At 41.5% G+C, this 12,864-nt stretch overlaps 1 protein-coding gene across 7 annotated transcripts in view; it reads right to left on the minus strand.

Moving 5' to 3' along the window:
* plecb (plectin b) overlaps positions 1–12,864 on the minus strand; it is a 119,833-nt gene that overhangs the window by 99,686 nt on the left and 7,283 nt on the right. For 2 of the 7 annotated variants that reach the window (XM_019269170.2, XM_027286330.1), the window contains exon 1: positions 5,892–6,173. The exons of the other annotated variants lie outside the window; for them this stretch is intronic. In XM_019269170.2, the coding sequence (XP_019124715.2) occupies positions 5,892–5,982 (91 nt within the window). In that variant the 5' untranslated portion in view covers positions 5,983–6,173. Of the gene's footprint in view, positions 1–5,891; positions 6,174–12,864 lie in introns of those variants that run through there. 7 annotated transcript variants of the gene reach the window in all.

The raw sequence follows: 12,864 nt of genomic DNA on the forward strand, positions 1-12,864 counted from the left end.
CTCTCTCTCTCTCTCTCTCTCTCTCTCAGACACTAACAGCCATAAAACACCAGCGATTCAGACATAAAAGAACAGTAGCTTCTGTTCTGCAAAACTGTTGGGTGTTTGACAGGAAGGCCGACAGATTGGGGAGCATGCCTCTAGAGCTCCTCTCTCCCATAAAAGGCTCGAAAAAGGAATCCCAGCATAGTTGTGCTTATCAAGCCCTGCCCCAGGGTAACCTTTGACCCAAGCTGTGTGTTAATGTTGATCTATCCCAGGCAGCAGGATGCTGACATACATAAAAAAATAAAAAATGAAAAAAACGGAACAGCCCACTGTCTTTTTGGCTGCATAAACTCTTACAGCAAAGCAGCATGTCTAAGCACTTTCTGACGCACACACACACACTAGAGACACACCCTGTGTGAACTTAATAAGTTGGTGTATTTAACAGAAATACAAAAAAAAGTTCCATTACAAAGATTTTCCTGTTTTGGTTTGCACAGCGAGTAACTGGCAGCTTCATCCCAAAAAGGGCACAGTTTGGCTGGACTGCAGTTTGGGGAAATGTCCTAAAATGTCACGCAAATGTACACAGACTTATACGCACACGCCACATCAACACATTTTCTACCAACGGCCTACTTTCCATGCGTTTCACCTGGCAATGACGTCTGCGTATGGCTGACCTCAATGTGAATTCAGCACTGTGTGTTTGGGGTAGCAGTGGCCAGAGTTCCTGCAAAAGAGCAGCTTACTGCAGTGGGAGAAGGAAAATAAACGGCACACGTTTAATAGATTGTTACTGGCACATAAGCCCATGTGTGACCGACATCATGCAAGTTTCTTAAAGTTGTGTCGTGTATTAGGTGACGCGTTCTCATCTCGGACTTCAGACGTCATGTCTTAGCTACGCTAGCAGCAAGGCTCTGATGGTAATGTGGATCGGTCATCCCGACTGAAACATATCAATAACTTGTGGTGGAAATTGTAACAACACTGGTGGTCCTTTAGCTGTTCATTAAACACTATCATCAGGCTGAAATCTGATTTTCTGAAATACATTAGTGAAATCACATTAGCCTTAGCTGTGCTTTGTGTATAGCCCTCAATAAGCAAATGTTAACATGCTAAACTAAGATGATTAACATGTAAACCTGGCATGTTGTTATTGTAGTAAGTTGGCGAGCATGCTGACGTTAGTACAAAGCACCACTGTCTGCAGCCAGGTTAGCAGCTCTGTGAGGCTGTTTACTTTCTTGTGGCTGGAAAAAGTTCTAGCATGGACATTACCTGACCGTTAGTGAAGATGCAAATCCACCATGGAAGAAGCCAAGATAACTCTCTCTGCTCTCAGTGTAGAAGATGAAGAGGCCATAGACCCAAACGCAACGCAGCCAAAAGGTTAAATGTGAGAGATGACTCTATCATAACTGGTAACCAGAACACAGGTAATCTAGATAACACACACTGTGTATCTAATAACTAATGTTAATGATCATACATGGTAAGAGCCACACCACTGTATGTTTTTGACATCAGACTGAAACAGAAATTGAATCTGTTCATTAAACCATAACACCTCAGGAATAAATGACACTTCTTGGCCTCACACGACAACATAAAGTGGGTACAGCCACATCTGGTTTTTACAGGTCAAGTGCTTTTTCAAGGGCACTCACCAATTGTTCTTTCTGACCTCTTTGATTAACACTTCTCAATCTGTGGCAGGCAGCCAACATAACACTCTGAAATACAAGCAAAAGATGTCGTCCGTAGATCGGTCACTGCTAAGGAAGATAACATTACTTATCGATCAATATTCATAGCAGAATGAAAAGAAAATGGAAAGACCTCCATGTGATCAGTGCCAAGTTCTGCCCAGTCACAAGTGTGTGATGGGGAAACCCAACCTGCACTCAGCAGCTTTAAACAGACACACACCCCACAGCGAGTTTCAAATATACTCACTTAAGCATGCAAGCACACATGCATGCATGCTCAGTTGCTTCTCGCCCTTTTAAAGAGTTCATTCATTCACAAATCTGTGTGACAAACCACTTCCCACACCACTTCTCACCTCATACGTTGACACACACTGTAAATACAATCCACTGTAGTCATTCATAAAGATAGCTATGCCGTATGTCTATATTAGGCCAAAAGGTATGATGATGATAGAAGCCCTCGTAATCATTCATACAGTCATCATGATGATCTGCATGGTTTCTATTCTTGTCAGACACTGGATTCTTTCCCGCACATCAAAGCTAGACTCAGCCTAATAATTTTACAAATGTTTAATTTTTTCTTTTCCAGCCGAGAAGTAACTGGAATTTAAATTACCCTGAGCAGACAATCAAGCTTGCCAAAAATAACTGTTTAATTGGCCAGCTGAAAATGGCCGCAGCTATATTTAGGGGTTATTTTAAGCCCTGCGGGGCATAGGACAGGGCCTTGCAGGACACACACTGGGACAAAATACGGATTCCAGCCGTGTGTGTGCACCCTCAGCAGTCCACCCGACATTAACAGGGCAATCCCCCCGCTCAGAGCCACCCAGTAACATCAACATCAGCTGCTAGCACAAATTGCATTAGAGGACAGTGAGAAAGAAAGCCAGGCCGTTACTGCCCAGCCGGCTACAATTTAGAGCAGGCGATGAGACAGCAGTGAGTAACATTAGAAAGAGCAGAATGACTGATGACTATAATTGTTTTTTTTTTATTTTACCCATTTGAAAAGTATTCTTCATATCAAATCATTGGAAACCATTTAAATTCTAGTTTTCCCATTTTTAAAGTCTTAAAATTATTATATCATCTTATTCTGCGTGGAGGGAGCTACAACTAGATTTTATTGTTCAATCCTGTACTGAATAAGAACAATAAATCTGAACCTTGAAGCGTACCATTAGGAAATTACCACCACTTTAATTTGGAGACATTAGTAGAATATAATGTGATCCGCAAATGAGATTGCTAGCTTCTAGCATTTACGCTGCCTTTTACAATGTCTGGAGAGGAGACAAACATTTCGATCACACACAGCTGAAGTCTTCAGAGCTGAACAAGAAAGGTGAGTGGGGCTATACTGAAGCACTTCAAGCTAAATGCTAATGTTAGCATGCTCACAATAACAATGGCAAAATGCTATTTAGCATGCATGCTGATAGCGTTCACCGTGTTACTTCACTGTGTTAGCATGCTAGCATTTACTTAGCACTAAACAAGAAATACTTTTGGACAAATCAATATTCAGATATGATGAAGTCAGGTGACCATCCAACTTATTCCAAGTGTGCCTGAAATGTCATGGCAAATCCTTTTTATAGGTTGTGTTCATATTTCATCCACCAATAGACAGACCAACATTACCATCCCTAAAGCCATGCTGCTACCATGCCTGAAAACCTGTTCGATGCTGGGTAAGTGGTATCATCATCTATACTGCTGTTCAGGGAAGTACAGACAGACAAATTATGCCAACGAGGGAACAGCCTGTTCCCCTGAAAGACAGAATAGGCAGATAGGCAAACATCTACAGCTGGAAGTTGTGTGCTGTATCTAGAAGGCATCGCTGATTACATAGGCAAATGATTTCTTTGCATGGCAGCGTGTTCAAGATAGTATGAGACATCTTTCTAACGTCTAGTCAAGATTTTACATAATATCAACTTGCAGTTTCGGCTTGTCTACAGGCTGTTAGAGTGCTCATTTTAAAATGGATCCAATTTTTTTGAAACACAAAAACATATCTCTAAGTTGGCCTCGGTCTGAATATGTTTCAGGACAAAACCAGGGCAGTGTGTGAAGAATACGGACAAGGTCAGGAATTTAGGACAGTGTGGTTGTACTCTGCAAGGATACAGATGAGTATCTGAGGGACACTGAAATATTAGTACTGCCGGTTACCTTGAGATGTCTACAGAGTGAATACTTTCCAGTACCAAGTATCAGTAGGTACACCTACACATACAAAATACGCACTGCCTGCAGCCTATTACGACACATATTGAGTCCTTCAGAGTACCAATAGTAAGAAAAGTGAGAGAAAGTTCAGAATTATACAACTCATCCTACAGTTTTCCATGTTCTACACAAATGTAGCTGTTGTTACTGTCTGGGATCCTGCAGGATGTTATCAAAAATATATATGAGAAACAGAATTTTAAAAGTGACAGAGGGAATGTAACAACCTCTCTGATTGGCTGTGTCATCAGTGTGCCTTAATAAGGAGAGCAGGACCTGAGTGGAGCACAGACGCTGTCGAGGAAGGAACACAGAGGAACGTCTGGAACATAAACACCTGCCACAGAGCCAGCTCCTGCTTCCCATTACCTCCTGGTACAGAAACAGCTAACTACAAACACACACACACGCATGCACACTGACAAACAGAAGCATGTATACTTCTATCAAATACATTCCAATGTTGTTAGCAAATTAAATGTGATACCACTGTTGATAAGACCAGTTGATGCCCTTCTCACATTTTCTGGCATGTTCACTAAACTTTTGAACAGGTTAGAAGGCTCTTTCCTATCAGTCGTTCACTCTTTCCACAATGCTGTTGCCAAAACCCCTAAAACCTCTGGCTCTATTTGCGCTTGATAACAGCACCTTCCTCTTGTGCGCCAATGCAATCCACCCTTTGTCCTGTGAATTTCCGAACAAATCTGACCCAATGACACACAATGTAGAGGCCAGAGGAGGCAGCCTATTTGGCAATGATGCTATGTGTTTACAGTAATTAAACAGACATCTTAAAATCAACATGCTAATGATAAAAAAAAGCAATAAAAATGCATCACAGGGCAGCATTACCATGACATAAACCCACTTACAAAGAAAACATGCTGATACAGCTACAGTGATTCAGCACAAACTCAGTCGCTACATTCTCACAAGAGAGACAGAGAAAGGGGAGAAGAAAAAAAAAAAAGAAAGTGGGGCAATATTTATAGAGGAGCTCTCCCTCTTCCTGATGATCTGTTAGAACGGAACAGATGAAACATGCAGAAGGAAAAACATCCAACGGGAGAAAAAAGTGAAAGAATATTAAAGACATGAGAGAGATGGGGCAGGGATGAAACCAAAAACAAAACTTTGAAATGGAAGCCACCTGAGGGAAGCTGCTGACAGCCTCTGACATGAAGAAAGTGAAAAAGCAGGAGTACAGGGGGATAGACTGACCCTGCTGTGGATGCACTTTTGCTTTCACCTGTCTGAACTGACTCGACGTCACCCCCTCACATCATCGCCATCTCTCTGATTCACTGCATGAAGATTTCCAAATAAGTAAGATAACCCAGCTGAGCTGCAAGCTTGAGGAGATAAAAGGGATGAAATGACATGAAGATTGGAGGAGAGAAGCATGTGCACCCTGACACGTATTAATGAATTTCACTGGCTCAGCAGCACCTGTTAATGTCTTCTGTTGTGACTGGATACAGGACAACAATCAACTGAGCGCTCGACCATCAACTAAACCCACCCTCTCTCTCTCTCTCTCTCTCTCTCTGTCTCATCGAGGTCAGAGGTCGACAGAGTGGGTTTGTTGCTCCGGTCACATATCAAAGTGAAGCACTGCTGTAAATCCACTGGACTCTCACAGCGCACACACTCTCAGAGAGAGCGAGCGTGGAGGAGTGACAGCGAACATGTGCGTCAATCAATAAAACACTCGGCAGTCAAGAGATGCAGCATGCACACACAGCAGCCAGTGTGATCAGAGGAACACCAAGGTGCGTATGCAAACAGTCACATGTTTGCACCTGTGCAGTCAGTAAAACCAACAATATTCAAATCAATAGGACCCTCCCCTTCCAGACGCACAGGTAAACACACTCCGTCATCATATAGTCATATGGTAGCTGTCATCGCTGTAATGTAAGTGCAGACTCCCACCTTTATACTTCTCTCTGACGTTTTCATAAGCCTGGATGAAGTCCTGCTCCTCAGCGTTCGGAGGCAGGTAGGCGGGCTCGTACATGGCCATGCCGGCGTTCTCACCCTCTTCTTCTTCTTTCCTCCTCCTCCTCTGTGCTTCTTTCCTCTTCGTTTTAGGTCAGCTTCTCTTCCTCTCTGTGCGTTTTGGATGTGCGTGTGTGTGTGTGTGTGTGAGGCAGCCTGTGCTGTCCTCTGTCTGCTCTCTCAGCTGTGTGTGAACCCTCCACAGCTCTCAACTTCATTCCACAGCCCAACACACCCCCAACTCCCCCCTTACTCCCTCCTCGTCTCTTTCATACCCTCCCATAGCCTGGCTCAGAAATACTAATATAAATGTCAGGCCCCGCCTCTTAAAGACACACACAGGCTGGACAGGCAGGCACACGCACTCGCAGCCTGCTGCTTGCCAAGCACAAGCACAGCAGCAAAGAGAGCGGAGCAGCAGCATAAGGCTCTCTGGTAACACTTCAACTGAATTAGACTGTGATGGATGGCGAGCAGCTTGTAGAAGCCCAACGAAGCACAGATACACTTTTCTTACTGTCAGACAAACGGTACAAATTCAGTTCTCTTGTGTGTAACCCCATAAAACACTCAAGACTGAAACGAAATGTGCTGAGCATTGTGTTTGTTATATCAACCTCTGATCGTACATCGATATAAAACGCATGCAAGTCAGGTACAATGACAGCAGCTCGTGTATCCACAAATGGAGGTAGCCAATGTACAGGTTTCAGAACGCTGTTCGATTTTCATCATTACTACCATTTAATAAGGTGTTTTATGTGGAGCCAGCTCAATTCATCGTCAATCAGGCTCTTTCTTCACGACTTGCTGATCACTTTGACTACATTTGAGCATATTTGCAGGGTCTCTTTCACAATCTCACGTTGCTGATAAATGATACTAAATGTGTGAGTGAAGTTTAGATTAGATTTTGAACTAAAGCAGCAGCATAGCCTTGTATGTATCTAGCATCCTATAGATTGTTGATGTTAAACAATACAGTTTAAAGTTACTAAAGTCTGGAATGAGGCGGCTTCTGTAACTTGTGTAGCTGAACAGCAGGTGTTTTATATATGCTAACATTTAGTTTTCACTTACTTCTGTGCTTCTGTGCTTCTTGGACTTGTTGCCCATCTAAAGTTTCAGCACATGGTTTACTTCTCACTTCCTGTCATGCCGACTATTTAGTTTGGTGATTGTTATCACTGCTACTAGCTGCCGTTTCTCACTGAAACTCTACGTGTGTTACAAATGTACCCCTCAACTGTTTTTACTTAATCCAAACCCACCACACTGTTTCTGTCAAAATATTGTCACCAAAGACTAATGTCTAAATTTCATCACATCTAAAAAAGGAAGCAGTCACTTCAGGACATCATCTCATAAGGACATGTCCAACCTGTTTGTGCTGCAGTAACAACTCCAGCTGGTAGCTGTTGTTGATGTTTCATCCGGTCGCTGAGAAAGTTGACGCCTGCAGCACGATGAATACATTCAAAGGCAGTCACGGCACACATTTGCCCTTGACATCCACCAGGAACATCAACTGTTGGGGCAGCTACTGAATATTCAACAGATGACCTGAGCAGCCAAGCTGATGACAGCCCAGACCAAAATAAATTATGGATTCAAAAGAAACAGCCTACTGTCAGCTACGGGTCTGATTTCATTGGTAATTTTAATTAAATTATGCTGATTCACTGTTGAGCCAATCCATGATAAATATAAATATCAAACCAAGTTGTGATATTGAATGATTAAAACAGTGTTGTTGGCAAACACAGACAGAATCCTGTCAACTAACAGAGACATACCGTGTGCAGTTAATGGCTGAAGCCAGCTACGCAGTACTTGAATCTGAAAACAATGTCTTATTGAGGAGTTTTATGATGGCATGCCTCATAAAAATGATGGGGAAAGTAAAGACGATATCTCCCAACACTATTTCCATGCTGGTTTGCGTAGGAGTCGGTTGTAGCTCAATAATGGCGATCTGATGTAGGAAAAGGAAAATCCCTGCAGCTCAGACATTTCTTTGGCCACGGCCACACTGACATCAGCCAGGACACTTTCCTGAGAGGAAACACGATAAGTCCACTCCAACCTCCCTGTTGTTGCTGCTGCAGAAGTGAGAGTGTGTGTATATCTATATCTTTACACTCACTCCAACAGGAAGTATGTGCCACACATCGATACACACTGAATCAGCATGTTTTCCAAGACCTTGCTATCTTGATCTGATTACAATTACATTTAGATCGCTATATCCATTTTATGACAGATATTAAAGTATATAGTGAGTATTTCATTCAAGAACTATAAGCTGGGTGTATTATGTTATATTGCACATGTGCATTTATATTATTCTATATAGAGACATGAAAAATACATGTCCATCATAAAACACTGTAATCAAGGGCTCTGCAAAAGGCCTAGATATAAAGAAATGTCCACAAAAAAGCATGCTTTAAAAGCCCAGAGCACATGGATGGACTAACATGCAGTCAACAAACCCTCCTCCTAAGGCAGCATTAAAGCTGCTAAATGCTTACGTATCCCTAGAAATAGGGAGCGGCACGACAGAGGAATGACATCAGCGTGTTGACTCTGGCATCTGACTGACAAAACTGTGCAGAACTATAAAGAGAAGCCTGTAGTAGTCAGTCATATGCTGTAACAATAACATGATTAAGTGTAATGTCAGTGCTGATGTACTGTAGCAGTGGAGGGAGCAGCAGTCAAAATGAGACGTGCTTGTCAGAATCTATTCACATCAGGCCATAGTCGTATATCTTAGTGTCTAGGTTAAATATTACTGTGACGTCCATGTTAAACTGCTGGCTAAAATATGGGAACAGTGATGGAAGGCAAGTGGAGATAACGTTTAGCACCTCACCCACTATTAACACTCAGTGACACTAGATATCATAATGTCATTTTCCTAGACACACGCACGCAGTGGTGACACTGCTCAGACTTCTCACAGGGTACTTTCTGAATAATTCGAGCTTGGTGTCCACTCCCAAATAACTGGACGTCCAAATCTGGCTTCAGCATCTGTTTATTTAGTCGAGCTGTGACTTTAAAGGGCTTCTGATCTTGTGGTCTCAGTCAGTATGTGAAAATACGTGTGTGTGTGTGTGCGGAGCTGAGGGTTTGTTTCCCAGATCGCATTCAACATTACTCAACAGGTGCACACAGTGCTCAGACTCTTGCACGTATTCTTTAGCTTACTCATGCAAGCTTTCCACATTAGAAGACCTGAATGTGTTCACGAATGTTCCAACATATGAACTCTCCAATGTGTGTGTACGAGCGCTCCTTTCTCAGCGTGCATTTGCACTTCATTTGATCCTTTGTACTGTAGGTACTTTATCCAACTACATATTCCACTACATGCCAGAGGTGAATATTGCACTTTTTAGTCCACTACATTTATCTGACAGCTTTAATTACAAGTTATTATTCAGATTACGATTTTTCATAACCATCAAGTGTTCCACTATGACTTGAGACTTCTTGAGCTAAATAAACTTATTAAATTAAAACTCTTGGATTAGCTGGGAAACGGCATCATCACAAACCTGTGCGTTGGAGTTTATGAAACTCTTTCTTACAGGACAGCATCACTATGGTGATCGCACAGTGTGAAATATGCTGAATTACTGCAGATTAAACTACTTACTATAAAGTAGTTAAATCAGCTCAACCATAAACATCTACAACAGTTAAATGAGGCATACACATTAGCAGTAATATCAATCCAAAAGCATCATATTTAATATCAAACACTGACAGGGACCATTATACTGTACAATGCGTGTAATATCTACATAGCTTTAGTTCAGTAAGTTTCTGAATGTAGGACTAAACACAATTTACTGACCAATCCTTTTGGATAATAAACATTATCAAAACATATTATTGCATTATTAATCTATGAACAGCTATGTTTTGCAACATTCACACCTTTCACTGCATTCCCAAATGGTTAAAGAAGCTACAGCACAAAGCTGGCCAATAAACCGTCTGTCTCTTTGTTTTCTTTCCAGCCTTGTTTCCTCCTGTTTGATATTCTATTGGGGCTGACTCTCAGTACAAGTGAAGCTACATTTTTAGTATTATTCATGTTTTTTCACACCATTCTGAAATGCCAGTCTTCACAAATCAAAGCATTTCTTTTTCTACTCAAGTGTGGATTACTGAAGCACAGCTCACCGCTGACTGAAAAAGCCATGGAGGAAACAAACAAATCCTTGTGTACTCACACAAATACAAACACACACACAGACGCACACAGGCAGGAGTTTAATACCGGCCAACAGCTAGACTGATAGTCTGGATTTGGAAGATGACAAAACTCTCAACAATAGTGTGACGGCTGTTTTCATTGGGGAATTTATGGTCGGCTCGGAATAAAGTAGGACTGATCCTCTGCTGGATTTTGATGGAATGGAAATTATTTGGCAGTAGCGACATGGTTTAAAAGTCAAAGAAATTTTTATGTGATCCTATCCCTCCTTGAATCGTCAAAAAAAAAAAACACTCCCCTTGCTATAAATTACATTTATTTTAACCAAAATACAATCCATGTGATTGTCAGGAGCAGACATGAGAGGACGACTAATAGCACTACAAAGGAAATATCAAGTCCAGAAGCCTCTAAAGCAAACCTGACATTTGTGATTTCATTGCTGCTTGTGATGACTAATACTAACTTCGCCAGTGTATCAACTGATCATCACCAGTCTGGAGGCGCTGTCAAGGGATGAGCCCTGACAGCATACTGTTCTAGCATAGTGCAATACTGTTGCAATGTTGCTGTAAAAACAGTCAAATAAACAACAGAGGGGCAAGCATAGAAACAGGCCTTGCTCCCTCTTCTGGATATCCACAACAGGGTCTAGGTAAAATGCATGGATGCACAGTTGTGATACGTTAATGTATGCTTTTCTGGTTTCTTGACTTGATCTGTTCATTTCATTAGAGCTCATTTACAGAACGTCAAACTAATGGTGAGCTTCAGCGTGCCTTTCCTAATGGAGTGTGTCATGGGAAAAGCACAATGGGTCAAATCTGTAAAAAAGAGAGAAAGAAAAAGAAGAAATAGAGCTGTTCTGTCTGCCCGGCTCATTCAATGAGCATAGAACTGAGTGTCTGCTGAAATAAGGCAGAGCTCTGTAAGGGCAGCACTACAAGGAATACACTATGTAGTCAATGCTATCCGAGACGAGTGTGGGAAATGAGACACATTTTCCAGAAGCTGTGATGACTCTCCAGGATGAACGTTTTCAGGCTACCAGCCTCTTTGATAGAAAGTGCCACCTAGTGGGCAAACGGCATATTGCTGTCTGAAGGAGGACTGGTGGCTGTGGACACTTAGCAGCATAGAGCTGGGTCTGTGATAAGATGACATTAAGTAAGCTATTATCAGACCTTTTAATAGGCTGAAGCCAGGATGTGTAAAGAAAACCAACATCACACTCCAAGCAGTTAGATTACAAAAGATGTATGAGTATGATTAGAAATACAAAGAGGCTTTTCATAGGTGAATCACACTCAAACTGTGAGGTATAATATGACTAAATGTTAATGTATTCTTCTCTAATGGCTCCATTAAATCTCTTTGATTACTCTACTATGAAAACTCCCTGAAGGTAACAATCTTATTATGTGTCTGGAGTAAATGTCAGTGGTACTATCACTGCACATGTGTCGATCTGCACCTTTGATGGAGCATCTTTCCTCTGGTACTGTCACACCAATATCATGAGAAACACACAGCGGATGACTCACATAATTACCCATACAGGCAGTGATATACAAGCCAGCAGTACTGCTGAGATACTTAGGGCTCTGTTCATTTACTCTGATCATTTCAACAGTAAATCTCCACCGCTTAATGTCTGTCTGTGTGTGTGAGAGAGAGAGAAAGAGAGAGAGAGAGAGTCTCTGTATGGCATCAGCTCAGTATCAGATCATACCCTCCCTATAATGAATAACTGAGGAGCAATCTGCAGGGTCGTTGCCGTTTACAGTTCAAAGTACAGCTTGGGGTCTCAAAGCCGACACTGGAACACACACACCATGAGTGTAAGGCTTCTATTTAAATTATTACAACAATTAACCCAGACACTTAAGATTTTAACATATTTACAACTGCCTATAAAATTATCACAGCTAGTGCTGGATGATGACAAAACAACTTTTTTTTTAATCATCAGATTGTGGTGCATGCATATATGCATTATGCAGACTAAGTCAACTAGGAAACTTTATTTAAAATTCAAATAAAATTCAATCCTTTCAATAAAACCACCTGACCACCAGACCTGTAGCCCCCTCCGCATCTCTGCTTGAGGCTAGCAGCTCCACGCCACACCTGAATCATCAAAAACATTGTGGTTTGACAGGGAAGAGAAATGTGTGGAATAAAAAAGGCAGTCTCTCTGCTCCAAGAGTTTTTAAACGGTCCATCTCAAATCAGATTATGTTATAGGAATGCATTTCTAAATCTGTGAACACTTTTTTAAGTCAACGGACACACCTGAATTGCAGTATGTAACATTAATGACAATAATGACTCATCTGCGCCTGCTGTAGCTGTATATACTGCTGACATGCTGACACTTTCACAATCACTATACTGTGCAACACAATGACACACACTTCAGCAGACTTCATTTCACAAGTGAAGCTGTTTGTATCTATAGAACATTGATTGATATGCTACTGTCTGATGCTTGTATTACTTCAAATTATGACTCCCAGTGGGAGATAATGGGATCGATAATTCATACAGTACTCATTGTGATTATCACGAGGAGGGAAATGTCAATGGTTTTTTTTGTTTTTTATAGGTTAGATTTTGTAAAATAGGTGAACAGCCACCAAATATTTGTCCAAGTCCTTGTTTCATACTGCT

The sequence above is a fragment of the Larimichthys crocea genome, chromosome XIII (genome assembly GCF_000972845.2).
Source record: "Larimichthys crocea isolate SSNF chromosome XIII, L_crocea_2.0, whole genome shotgun sequence".
In the NCBI taxonomy this organism is placed as follows: domain Eukaryota; kingdom Metazoa; phylum Chordata; class Actinopteri; family Sciaenidae; genus Larimichthys; species Larimichthys crocea.